The 14,846-nt window shown below is 32.7% G+C and overlaps 1 protein-coding gene across 1 annotated transcript in view; it reads left to right on the top strand.

The window, feature by feature from the left end:
• Window positions 1–13,663, top strand: part of LOC106791808 (myb-like protein O) — a 35,293-nt gene extending 21,630 nt beyond the window's left edge. Inside the window, exons 2-6 of the mRNA XM_014757744.1 lie at window positions 9,811–10,062; window positions 10,603–10,751; window positions 10,830–11,404; window positions 11,489–13,327; window positions 13,582–13,663. Coding sequence (XP_014613230.1) covers window positions 9,822–10,062; window positions 10,603–10,751; window positions 10,830–11,404; window positions 11,489–13,327; window positions 13,582–13,645 — 2,868 coding nt within the window. The 5' untranslated portion in view covers window positions 9,811–9,821 and the 3' untranslated portion in view covers window positions 13,646–13,663. The remainder of the gene's footprint in view (window positions 1–9,810; window positions 10,063–10,602; window positions 10,752–10,829; window positions 11,405–11,488; window positions 13,328–13,581) is intronic.
• The last annotated feature ends 1,183 nt before the right edge of the window (window positions 13,664–14,846 follow it).

Genomic DNA, 14,846 nt, shown 5'->3' with positions numbered 1-14,846 from the left:
ATCATCATTATGATTTTATTACGATGCAGATGTTTAGTTTTTTTTTCTTTTCTTCTATGTATATACGTATGTATAAATATTTTTAGATTAACTCGTACTTGCGCGTATCAAATACAAACCAATGATAATTTACAAAAGATTGTGAAAAATCTCAAAGACGTTGATATATGCGTATGCATTTTTACAGAAAAAAAAAAAAACAAAAAAAATAGAAATCTACACTTCTTCATAGACGTCTATAAAAAGAGATAAATAGTAGCAGTGTATTAATTCAACGAACATAATCGCGAAACGAGACTCCGATAATAATAAGAATGAGGAATGAGTGAGTGAGTGAGAGTACAAACTCCGGACGAATCACGCGTCGGTTATACAAGATTCCTTATAAAGTCGAAAGGAGAGAAAAACATATAKAKAGARAGAGARAGAGAGAGAGAGAGAGAGAGAGAGAGAGAGAGAGAGAGAGAAAGAGGATCCGTGAGACAACCTGCACTCCTTGCTTGTTTTATCGATCGATGACGTCACCCTCTACGAAAGGAGACCCTGTATATATCTTCTCTCACTCTATCTATCTCTCCCTTCTCTTCGTTTTTTTTTTTTTATACATACACACACACACACACACACACACACATTACCCATACATATGCATATAGATACGTAAGCATACACATAGTAACTTTCACACCCACGGTTAAGGATAGTGGTGAATAAAGCGGACGAAATGGACCGCAAGAAAAGAGAGAGTAAGAGAGATAGATAGAAAGAAAGAGAAGGAGAGAGGGAGAGAGAGAGAGAGAGAGAGAAAGAAGAAGAACACGGCAAAGGTAGACAATCGGCCAACGAACTCTCTGCATCGCAGCTTTACGTCTTTCTCTTTCTTTCTTTCTTTTTTTTTCTTTTTTCTCTCTTTTCTTATCTCCGCAATTCCTTTCATATTACTTCGTCCTTGTTTCTCTTTTCCTCTCCTACTATATAATTTCTTTCTTTTTTTCTTTCTTTCTTTCTATTTTGATGCATTTATTTATATCCGTTTCTCTTAATTATTCTTTCTCTTACAATTTCATTTTTATTCATTATTCTGTATCTTTCACCCTTTCTTTCTATCTTTGTTTTTCCTTTATTATTCCCATATCTTCACTGTTTTCATTCTCTTCGTTACTTTATCCGATTCTTGTGCTCTTAATTGATATCTATTTCTATTTTTTTTTCTATTTATTAATTTATCTACTTCTATCTATTTATTACTGTATATCTCTTGTTTTTCTTTTTTCCTATTTGTTAATTTATCCTATTATCTTTTCATCTTTTATTTTTCTACATTATTAGATTATATTTCTTTTCCGTTTATTATTAATTTATATCTTTCGTTTTTTTTTCCTCCATCATTATTTTCGTCCCCGTTCAGCTTATTGTATTAGGTTGGTGCGTATGAAATGTCGGATTTTAAAGTGAATATATAAAACATCGTATCTTTTTTCAAAATCTGTTTATTTAATCAAAATAAACTCTATTTGCTTAAATACACTTTTCCCAACGAGATTATAATACACAGATGCCTGTGTTAAAGAAATTCTGATCTTTAGAATCAATAAACTCTGATATGGACTTTTTCAGACTGTCTTCATTTTTACACTGTTTAGCACGTAAAAACTGTTGTAAATGTTTACAAAAATAAAAGTTAGTTAGCGAAAGATCCGGTGAATAAGATAGGTGCGCGAAGTTTTTCGATCGTTAACAGTATTTTTCTCAAACGCCTGGTTTATATTGAGTGCAAATTTTGCAGCATTATTATACTCATTATTTATACTGATATATCAAAATTACACGAATATCGGTTGAATTCACATCCTCAGAAAATGTAAAAAAAATTACAAAATTGAACACTTTTGAGAAAATCTGCTTTGTTGAAATGTGACTCTGGCATTGGACAGTACGACCGTAAACAAAATTATGCCGGAAACAAAAAAATAACGAAAACAGGGGGAAAGAAAAACATTCACATGTCAAAAAAATCCGACATTTCATATGCACCACACTAATATTTATCAAATTATAGTACTTCGGAAAACGTTGTGCTGAAATGAAATGATCTCGATTGCGAACGAAATTGATGAAGAGTCTCATTTTAAAAATATTCTTTATGACGGTATCACGTGTTTGAAATGATTTTTCGACTCATCATCAACATTTATCTTCTTTTATTTCCTTTTCTTATATGATCTATTTAATCAGTTTGTTTTTATATGCGTATTTAACCGGAAATTTACGAAAGTTTATATCAAAATAAAATGTCTACGTGCAACGTTCACATACCACGTGTTTGCATTTATGTGTTTCTATACATATGTGCGTATTTGTGTGTGTGTGTGTGTGTGTGTGTGTGTGTGTGTGTGTGTAGGCAAAGGACACGTTTCCGGTTGGTTCGTTAAAAGCTTCTCTTACAGCTGGCAACTTTTTCATTTTTTCGTAAGTTAGTCATTTGCTGGGCTGATGCATTTCGAAAGGTGAATTCCGATTCTCCGATTGGCTGGAAATTTCGTGGGAAAATTCTGTTCTTTCATTTGCTGTACTCCTATTACTACTCCTGCTCGTCCCTCGTTATCGTCGTCGTGGTCGTCGATTCATTTACTATAAATACTAGTCGATGATACTTTCTCTAAGAAATCGTTAACGTTACAACTGTTGGCCTATTTTTATCAGATCTATTAAAAACAGTTTTTAATAGTTTATTCTATTTATTAATATTATCATTTGTAATCAGGTAACAGTTTTCGCTCATTTGTTTTTGTATTATAACAACTGTGATTTTAGTAATTGTTATAGAAGAAGAAATTAGAAAATGATTATTTCATCTAGGAAAAGAAACTAGATTCGTTGATTAGAAAATTAACGTTAATCGTTACTTAAACGCAAACGACCGGTTAATTGCTTTCGTGCGAAACGATCGTTAAAGTCAAAGTCTTCGGCTAAATCATTCTATACTTATTACAAAAACATTATTCCTTAGCGCAAAATTTAATTAGATGCGACATAGACGAGACTTATGGTCGAGAAGCAGGTCAATTGTCTTGGATCGTTAATAAATCATCATGAAAATTTGAGAATGCAACGGTGTTGCGCCAACGAGAAATCTCTCATAGTTTTAGTTTAAACTTTTTATTAACTAGCTCAATTAAGACGGCTTGTTAATTACTCGATGCAAAAAAATCTCTTTCCGTTGGTTCGGAAAGAAGTTACATTGGATAGAAAAAATCAAATACGCGTTTCTTCGAATTATTTCGACAATTTTGACGAAAACATTTCGTCGAATAATTTAATCAAATGAGATTCTTTTTTTTGTTTTTAATAAAAATAAATTAAAATTATTCATATAAAAATGATTTGAAATTAAATTACACGGTGTAATATTAATATTTACAAAAATATTTGTATTGTTAAAAAGGAGATGTATTGTTTGAGAAGGAAAACGATGAAATTTATGAGAGGTTTCTCTTTGACAGGGGTCAGGATTCTGGTGCACCTGATAGAGGTTCTATGGTTTATATATATATATATGTGTGTGTGTGTGTGTGTGTGTGTGTGTGTGTGTGTGTGTATGTATAGATATATATGTTCGGTTGCTTGCCCTACCGGCCATGGGAACCTGTCTTCGCCCTCATCCTGTAAAACCCATGGCTAAGGTTTCCGATGCGGTACAGAAGCAGATGTCGATTGTCCTTTTGGAGTATTATTTTCCCTCTTTCCTTTTATCTTTTTCTTTCTCCCACTTTAAAGTAGTCTTCTCTAGATTATATGCCTTTTGCTCGGTTTATACGATTCTCCCACGCTTTGGCATGGTCTTCCTTGCGAACGGTATTGTTCCTTTTTCTCTTCCTTGTATATCAAAAAGGATATAATATTCGAGCGTATATTCGAGCGTATATTCGAACGTGCATGAGTTCGCATGGAATTTTCAACTTCAATTAACTCTTACGCGAAATATATATATAATATCATAGTAATTTATTTTTATTCGAAATTTGATCCGTTGGTAGACTCAATTTTGAGATGATAATAACGGTCCAATTATATTGCTAGATAGATGTTTGAATGTTAAGCTCTAATTATATATGTTATCAGTTATACTATAAATAATTAACAATGGAAAAAATAACATTTGAAAATGTAATAAACCATTGTAACATTAATCGGTCGGTGGTGCATCGAACTCTCGCGGTTTTCCAAGAAAATAGACAAATGGATTTTTCATTGGGGCATTGCAAATTCCAAGAATACTTTTCAAAATAATCCATGGCTCGCACTTTTCATCGTGAAAGAAGAAACGTATAGGAATAGTAAGCAACCGAGATCATTCCGATAATCGCGAGCCAACCGTTCCTCTCTACGGCATTTGCTCGTCCGTGAATACTAATTAACTCTAATTAACGCGATTGAGAGCAGAAGGGTAATAATCTTGAACGTTACGATTCCTACCACGCCGAATTTCAAATACCCCATACGAACGAGAGTAGTATGGTCGATGCGACGCGTAAACGCCGACTGTGACTGTTCTTTTTTTTTTTAAATACGACGTGCTTTTATACATCTATCAATTGCATTTACCTGCATATATCTTCGATTCAATTTATCACAGCAGGATAAGAAAATGGAGATCAAAAATAATCCTACATGAATATATTACTATACATGAAACCTTTGAGAAACTTCAATTGAAATAATTGGTAAATTTAGTAACGATTAACCCTTTTTTTCTTTTTTTTCAAAAAATCGATCGTTTCGAAGACTGTTAGTAACTTTAGTAACTTGCGAGTAAATGCACGTACGTTCGAGAAAATTTCAATGCACGGACCGTTAAACTGCACTCCTTACATATGTATTATATATATATATTCACGCACGAACTTACATAGTAACTTCAATAAACATCGTTAACATTACGCACAATTCTCACTTATGTTAGCTCTGTGTTGTGTGTGTTTCCTCTTGTCTTACTAGAACCCTTGTACCGATTGCATCTTATTAAAGTAAATGCTTTTAAGGTCATACATACATTTAGCAGCGTCAAAAATGTGATGACGTTTTCCATAGCCGTAAACTTTTGAACAAGAATAGAAACACATCGGATACTCTCTAAAATCATTTTTGCAAATTGACCCACCTGTTCATCATTCTGTGACAAAATTATCTAATCTTCAAATATTTATTTGTGTTATACATCTCTTATTCTTTTTTTATCTTTTTCTTCTTTTTTCTTAAATCATTTTTTCCTATATGGAAAATCATTTATTCGCGGTAAAATCCTTGAGATGGAATAATACAAACAATAAATGTATAAGGAGATATCTTATAAGAAACTTTGACACATTTGTTTTATACGTCAATGAAAATTAAAATCGCAAATATGGTGGTGGATATTCGCGTGCGATTAGAATAATCAAGGATGTGAGAAAAAGATGGAATAAATAATAAAAATAATAATAATTATAATAATAATAATAGGAAGAGAAAAAGAAGAAGAAGAAGAAGAGAAAAAGAGGATAAGAGAAAAGAAACGTAGCGTGACTCGAAAGTAGTTGCGATTCAGTTAACTTTTTTTCTTCCAAGTTCACAAGAAAGACCGAGACCCGATCACCTACATTTTACGGTCAGCTTGTTCTCTCTCTCTCTCTCTCTCTCTCTCTCTCTCTCTCTCTTTCTCTCTCTCTCTCTCTCTCTCTCTCTTTCTTACTCTCTTGTCTTGTTCTAATAAGAGAATCGTGTTCGGCCGTGAACACAAGAACGTTTGCACGAGTTCTTTCCGCGTGTAGATATTTTCAAAGCGTGTTTTCAAATACGTGCATCTGCACGTATGTTCTCTTTTCTCTTATTATTTTTTTTTTTTACCTATGAGCATGTATATATGTATATATATATAGATATATATATTTACTTCAAGTATAATAAGTAATACACGTACGATATAGAAGAACGATTAGTATCGCCGAATAAAATAAGAAGGCTAACTGTAATGCATCTAACGCATATCACCTATGATCTCGTACCGTTATCTCGAACCAGAAGATCATGCGTGTGTATGTATGTGTGTGTGTGTTTAGGTTGTGTTATTTTTCTCTACGTTTTGTATCCTTTTTCGGCATATTCTGCATCATTATACTTAAACATTTTTTTTTTATTTAGATTATACTAGAAGTAAATGTATGTAAATTTCTAACGTATTACGTGTGGGTTGGTTAGTTTCGAACTTGACGTTTGGTATCGTTGAAATCAATGCGGAAGTATGATTCTTCGTGAGAGCAAGATTATTATATCTATTAGGGATGGTCCATTCTCTCTCTCTCTCTCTCTCTCTTTCTAGGAAAATGAGTTTTGAATTTATGAGCTCGTATAACTGTCTATCTAAATCTTTGCATTTAGAATAGAAATAAGATTATTTATTGTTGTAGATAAAATTGATGATAAGATTTTTCTTTAAGAATAATTTGAGATATTTTTGAGGGGAAAGTTAAAAGAGTTGTTTTTTTTTTATCAAATTATTTCAAAATATTGGATCCTAATGACTAAGTTTATCATCGAATTATAGTATAAAATAAAATATTCATTAAGATAGCCCTGAGAATTGGTAACGATCATGATCACTTAGAAGAAAAAAATATTAAAAGAAAAAAAAAAAAAAAAAAAAAAAAAAGGAAAAAAAAAGCGTGAAAACACGACAACGAGCGGAAGTTGGCACTTCCGTCGACGAGAGACGATGAACATCCTGCGCTACATTTATTTCTGGAGGAAGAAAAAGTGCAGAAGTGCGTTTAATGAAAGAAAAAAAAAAAAGGGGAATAAGAAGAGGAAATGAAGGCGATGAAACGAAGAAGGGAAAAATCAGAGGAGAACGACAGGGAGGAAGAGGGTGGAGATAAGAGGGGGGGGGTGGAGGAAATAGGGGGAGAGATAGGATATGAATGGAAAATTAAAAACGCCTAAAATTTCCCCTTTACCACCACTTATTGTCTCGGTGTGCGTGTGCGTACACGTCATGCTTTGGCTTCGTTCCAATTCGTTGCACTTTCTCAAAGAGACAAAGTGGGTGCATCCATCTTCTTCTTGTAAATTGATACCACTCGATCGCTAACGTAATTATGAACGTGCTTATCGTGAAACCTTCGGTTATATTTCGGGCCACGACCAACTACAGGATATCCTGTGTGATTTGAGTTTATATATGGACCGTTTATTTTGAGAGTTGTGTAATTTAGCTGCTTTGAATTTGATATACATATATATTATTAATTTGTTGTTAATTTGTTAATTTAATTGTACACTATACAACTCTTATATTTTGTGGCTCTTAGGGAATGAAAATTTCGTGGCCAAAATTCTTATCAATAAACAATAAACAATAATACATTTATTACTAGAGTTTTTTTGTTTCAATATTGTACGTGGAAGAAGTATTAAGTGTTGTATTTAATTTCGATTAATCTATTGTTTTTTATTTATATTGTCCGGAATTTTTTTTTATTAAGAATATACGTTTTTTTTCTTGGGGTGGGTTTTTTTTTACTAATTAATAAATTTGATCAGAAGAGACTGACTCGCACTGTAAATGAGAATCGAGTCAACGAACTCGATCATTGACGACTACGCATTATCATAATCTCGTTTTTTTATTAGTATAGGTATATACATATATATGGTAAGATCAAGTTTTTCACGATTTTACACTTCATTTATAACATGACGCCACTCCCTTTTCTTTCGTGCTTTTTTCTTCTTGTTGTTTTCTTTTTCTTTTTATAATTAAAGGACAGTGCCATAAATGGGTAGCAAATATGTGGCGATATGGAAATGGATGCAAGAGGATGGTTTAAACGAATAAGTTTTATACTCATGAGTTTAAACGTTTCGGGCAAAAGATCGAAAACGATATGTGGTATCGATAAGAGTTACTTTGATTCTCGAATATTCGCTATATGCACTTATACGGGCTGTAAGGTATATATAAATCCTACGTGGGCACGAGAAGTAGTACTTTTTCCTTAGCTTCCACACCCTGTTCGTTCTCTTTCTCTCTCTCGTTTTCCTTTCTTGGATCGAGAGTCTGTTGCCACCGATATATACCGGGTGTCGTCAAGGGGTGTGTCACGTTATTAATTGAAATAATAATACATAAATATTATACTTCGATATTTCTTAAGATATTTTATCTGGAAAATACATACTTGGAAAGTACATTCAGTAATAAATAATCTGATCATATATATTTTAAATACAAGGATTTGGATTGGCAAACGTACGATACCTCGTAAATTCAAAACTCACAATCAAATCTATATAATTTTATTCTATCTCTTATTTAATAAATATATATATTTAAAGTAAAATATAATAAGTGCTTTCTGAGATTTTTTAGGTTATTATATTATTTTGTATATATTTTTTATTTTAAGTATAATAAATATGTAATAGTAAAGATAGACTTAAAAGAGAAATCGAGGATATAATACCTCGTGTAAGTAAGTGGTAGGAAGGATCGATCAAGAGAGAGAATGCAAGTAGGGTTCTCTCCGTAAAGCGAACGCTGTGTTACATCACAGAGGAAAGGTGAGCTCGGAAGGACGTCTAATTCTGACTTGCTTACCGGCAGCCAACCAGTTTGCTTGGACTCGCTCACTTGATGATTTTTTTTTTAACATTACCATTAAAAATGAGAAGGAGAAGGGAGAGGTTTTATTAGATTGGATAAAAAGATTATCTTTTTTGATTGTTTATAATGTAGACTTTATAGTTATGATCAAATGTTGGATCAATTTGTATAGATAGGAACAATAAGTTAGTCTAAGGTGATCATCATCTCGCCTTATTCGATTTCCTCTCGGTTATTTGGAAATAGGACGCAACTCATGAAACCGGTAAGCGTGTTATAGTGATTATAAAATTGCTATAGAGAGTACCAAGAGAAAAGTTTTCTTTTTGCCCTTCCAATCGAGAAGGCGGAGCTCGTAGGAAGCTTCTGCTGCTGCTGCTGTTTTGCTAAACGTTGAACGTTTTGCGAATCTTGAGAAAGTGATCGTTAACCGATACACGATTAACCGATACACGATTAACCGATACACGATTAACCGATACACCTGTGCTTGTTTTTTCATTTAGAAGAATGATTTCTTTCATTGGATTCGTCCTGATTTATTTGTTACCTGGAATAACAACAGTCTGATGATATTCTGATTCTCTGATTATAGTTTGATTGTTTTTGTTTTTCTTTGTTGAAGATTAAATATGAATTATTATCTCTCGTCCAAAAATAAAATTATTAATTTTTAATTAAATTATTCTTTTTAGGGAAATTGGACAGGTTGAACAATTTGTTTAGAACGTTTGTTTTGACCTTATTGAACGTTTCGTCCCTTTATCGGGACTTCTTCAGCAACTGAACATTTTTTATTATGACTTTTTTTTTAAAAAATACATATTATAAACATTACAAGAAGTTTCTTTAATATTACCTCGATCATTAATGTTCCGATTCTTTTTTATATATTCTTAAGAAGACATACATTATTATATATTTTTATTAAAAACAAACTGTATTTCACATTCGCTAATCGTTAATCCTAAATCTGTTAAATTCAAAACACGTAATCAAACACAATTGATTCTATCTAGACTAGTGTTTAATAGTCTAGGTATGCTCACTATTATGGTGTCCTCTGTTACGGTGTTCTCTATTAAACTTTCAGATTTCGTTATTAATTATTCATATTAATTAATATGAATTTTTGGTAGAATTTAATTTTGTTTGTTTTATGATTTCAGAACACGTCATAATGCGTTTGTTCAAAAGACAAACAACGGACACTTGTCCTCAACTGGTATCAGCTACACCTATACCGCAAGACGAAATTTCGGAGATAGTGACAATGAACGATGTTACTATAGAGCAGAATGAAAATTCTTTGTTGAATGATAAAAATGGTTCGTCGAAGAGACTCGATAAAGATACTAGAGACCCTGCTGGAGAGTCTGAAAAAACTGTAACTGGACAATCGTTCATGATAACTCGTAAAGGTATCAACAATTCCTTCTTGTCAATTCATTTAACATTGAAATCAAATTGGGTGATATAATAAAACGGGTCAAGACAAAATTTGACTTTTACTTTAAAGCATAAAATTTCGATATTTTAGGTTGTAATTAGAGGAAAAAAATATATATGACATGAAAAAGTTTGCTTTAGTATTTAGGAGACCGATTGAACGATATTTTTCAAAATCTGTGCTTTTAATTTTTAATTGAAAATGAAACGATTCAAATCGCGAAATTGTTTATTATTTTTATTAAATTTTACAATTAAAATAACTTAGAAAAAGTGGAAAATAATTAAAAAATTCACGCTTTTACTTGTTCTTTTATGTTAATAAGTACTAAATAAACTTTAGGACAAAGAAGAACAATTTTTTTGTAAAGTCATGTATAATCAATAACGTGTCAATAAATTATTTTCCAATTTGAATGTGATCATTTGAATAAGATGTTAAGGGGTAGGAAAAAAATAGTGAAAGTTTAAAAGTATTATACAATGTGGTAACAATCGTGATTAATTTGTAGGTATCTCAACATGGGGTCGGAAAGTAGGTCGAAGGTTGGATCAATTGAAGAGATCGGAAAGTTCGGAGTTACTTTCGGTTTCGGGTAGAAGACGTCGTTGGAGTCCAAATCGAAAAAGATACGAAGAAAGCTTGGAGGAAAAGGAAAATGTAATTAACTTAAGAACTTTGTTTCATTTTCATTTGAGACTCACGTGAATACCTTCTTTTTTTTTGGTTTAATCCTAGGGTTCGAACGAACATTCCTTTTCGGAATTTCCCAAGCCAAAGAGAGTTTCCAGAGTGGAATCGTTGAAAAATTTATTTCGCTCAACGGAGAGAAGTCATTTCTTAAGTTCGAATTCAACGTCGAGAAACGTTACGATTCAGGAGGAGAGCCATCATTCTATGGAGAAAGCTTTAAGCGATGGTGCCATTAAAAACATATCTGCTTTTCAATTAAAGTCCCTGAATAATAATAATAATAATAATAATAATAATAATAATAATAATAATAATAATAGAGATGAACAATTAAGGGAGACTTTCCTATATGAAAAGCAACGACAATTAAGTCGTAGTATTCAGGATCTTCAGGAACAGGAACGTGTCATCGACTTTATTCTTATGAATCAGCAGGTGTTAAAGACTCAAGAGGGTACAGCATTAGTAAAGGAGACTTTGAATAAGTTAGAGAAGGGTAGTAATTTGAAAAATATATCGGAATGTTCTTCATCGACGTCTAAGGTCAACGTGAAAATTAATAATACATCTAGTCGAACCGAAAATAGGAATCATTTTATTAACATTCATGAACGCGATAGGTAAGATTATTATTTTAAATTGATATTTATATATAGATTGTTGAAATTATTTCTACAATGATTTGTTTGTAATATCAATTTTAGGAACGATCAAACAAGATCTTGCCTTTTAACCGGTTTGGAGGATCTTATGAAYAATCTTCGTCTAGGATGCGATGAGAGTGGTTACGATTCCGATAGCACACGAACAGGTGCTGATTCTCCTGACAGTGAACAATGTATTCRAAGAATGACTAAGCCTCGTAGCTATTCTATAACTTCCGATGATTATCAAGGTATAGATCTGTCTTTGCCGCCTATCATCGACCAAGCTGAACTTTCAAAAACTAGCAGCGAGGATTCCGAAAATGTTAATGATAACACCGTCGTGGAGGCAAATCATTTTTTGAGCAATTCAAGGAAAACTGAATCGACGTTAGTCATGTCGGAACACGATGATGATGATGATGATGATGATGATGATGATGATGATGATGATAATGATGATGATGATGATGATGATGATGATGATGATGATGATGATGATGATGATGAAACCGATAGTTGCGACGAAAGTACTTTCGATGATTACGAGCAATGCACTAAATCAGAATTTTTGAATAATTCCATTAGAAATGTTTCTAAGATAGAATCGAGTCAATATTCGAAAATATTCCCAATAAAAATGACGAAGAAAGTTGGTACTGTTTCTCAGACGAATAAAATTGTTCCAAGTACATTGATACAAACGAAATCAATGACTTCTTTAAGGAATCGAAAATATGGTAGCGCCAGCGTGTTAACTCTCGTCGACAATGCTTCGTCTCCTTGCAAAGATAGTCCACCAGCTCATAAGATTAATTCATTGACAATGTTAATGAATAATCCGGTTGAATATTATACTCCTAAAAGATCTCGTTCTGCTTTGGAAGCTGAAATATCACCAGAGGAATCTATCAATAGAATCAACAAAGTTAAGAGAATTATTTTCGCTGATAATCCTCGAACAACGATGATAACTTCAACACCAGCCAAGTCTACTTTAATACGTCGAGAATTAAAGACTATGAAACTAAGCGTTGAAAGATCAGGCAATCTTGGTATATCTTTAGAAAGACGAGAAGCAGTTAGACCGTTTTACGTAATATCGAAATTAGATTCCAACGGTGAAGCAGCCAAATCTAAATTGTTTCGAATCGGCGATGAGATCGTCCGAGTCTGTGGTCGCAGATTACGTGGGATGACAATCATCGAAGCTAGAAATGCGTTACGCAGTTGTGCGGGAAACGTTGAGCTTCAAATCGCCAGAGAACCAACGTTTGCGTTTGGCGAAGAGATCGGTGATACTTGGGCTGATTTAGATAGAGTTCCTCGTCCTCGAAATGATTCCGAAGCGTGGACCTTGCAAGAGAGTAAATCAGACCCTGGAGTAATAGTATCCACCACCGTGCCGAAACCTGAATCTCTTCATAATGGTGGTGACAATCGGTTGAAATCCGAAGAAAATCCGTCTAAACGGCCTAAAAGTGAATTATCCATTAACGAGACCAGATATGATACCGAACAAAAGATGACTGGTATGAGAAAGTTTCAAGTTATCAGAAAACGAACCTCACATCCAGCTTGTTATCCTAAAAGAGTATCAAGTCTTTTGAAAGATTTGTTGACGGTTAGCTTGGAAAAAGGAGCCACAAAGAAACTTGGTTTCTCGATCGTCGGAAGATCCGACAACAAGAAGGGTTACATGGGTATTTTTGTAAAGGATATTATGGAAGGTGGTCAAGCAGCYGAGGAAGGTACACTTAGGGTCGGTGATGAGATATTAGCAATTAATGGCATACCAATGGACGGTGCAACCCATACCAAGGCCCTTCAGACCTTCAAGAATGCCAAACCAGGCAAAATGATTCTCTGCGTTGGACGAAGGGATCCAACGAATAAACGGTTGTTTTACAATTGATTAAACAAGATATTGTTTTAAATCTTGGGTTAGTTYTGCTTTGCTTTTTTGCTTCATTTAACATTTTTCTTCTCAGCGATAACGTTACGCTTAAGAATCTAATACTTTTGTTTTTTTCTTTCCTGCAACTCTTAATATGCTTATGTAAAGCTCTATTTCTTATTTTTATTTAGTAATAGTATATTATTATTTTTTACGCGACGTGGCTTTTAAATAAATTTCTTTTTTTTATTTTTAGATACATTACTCAATCCAAGTCTTGCGATTGTTTAAGCAAATTAACGGAAGATGGATACGAATGATAATATGCTACAAGAAGGATCATATTTTTTTATATATATATACATATATATAATTTATATTTTCTTTAGATAATATTAAGAAAAGACGGATAGGTTACCATTAATTATATAAAATCGAGGTGTCTATGTTTTCTATTATACTCGACTAACATGCTGCATCGGTCAAATGTTGGCGTCGAACTTTGTGTCGGGAGATATTTAAAGAAAACAATAATTTCCATTTTTTATGTATATATGTAGTAAAAATACTCATAGGATGTTTTTTCTCGTTTCTTGTCATTTGTCAAATACATGGGAGGTTTATCATTGCTCTTGTTATTTGTTGCGCAATTGGTGTGACAATTGATATTAATAATTGTCACTTCTTTTCATTACAGTTACAATACTATTATTTTATTTTATTTCAAGACGTATATATGTTATTTAATCAAATTCAAAAAAAGCAAAGTGCAAATTTGTTTTATTTAATTTATTTCGTGATATATCGTTTAAGTCCCTTCGCAGTCAATTAATAACTCGGATGAATTTCGTTTAACTCTCATATTTGTGTATGTAATTAATCGATAATTTAGCAAGAATATTCAAAGAAAAAATATCCCGAGTTGTGTGTGAATTTGTTTAATGCAAATGGTACAAATGAAATTGATTCATCATTATTATGTTATACGCGTAAAGTAAGTGATSAAAAAGTTTATATATATATTATATCTATTTGTATGCACATCATTAACAAGAAAACAAGAAAGTTTTATTAATTAATTATGCAGCTTCGAATCATGTTAAAGGTTCTAAAGATAAATGAAAGTTTGTTTTGTGCRTTYGACGAAATACGAAGATTAAAAATAAGAACATTATTAGACATTATTAACGTAGTCATTTCCTGTTAGATATAGCACGCTAACATTTTGGATCATGACGTATTAACATGATGCACAATTTATCATAAACTTATAGTTTAACGTATGTTTCGCGTTAGAAACATGGTTTTCGTTTAAACTGAAAAAGAACACAGCCGCATTTAAATAATATCGACGATGGCATGCACATATGATACTTACTTTGTACTTATTTACAATCTAATTATATATGGTCGCAATGCCAAAAATATCCAGGAGTGCGAAAGGGGGGTTAAAAAACCGTACATATCGGGCAGGATGCAGGGGGGTAGAGACACTAAACCATCACCTAAAAAAATGCTGTA

This window comes from Polistes canadensis, unplaced genomic scaffold (genome assembly GCF_001313835.1).
Source record: "Polistes canadensis isolate GaletaPanama2010 unplaced genomic scaffold, ASM131383v1 scaffold_344, whole genome shotgun sequence".
NCBI lineage: Eukaryota > Metazoa > Arthropoda > Insecta > Hymenoptera > Vespidae > Polistes > Polistes canadensis.
This window is presented reverse-complemented; position numbering and strand designations above follow the sequence as displayed.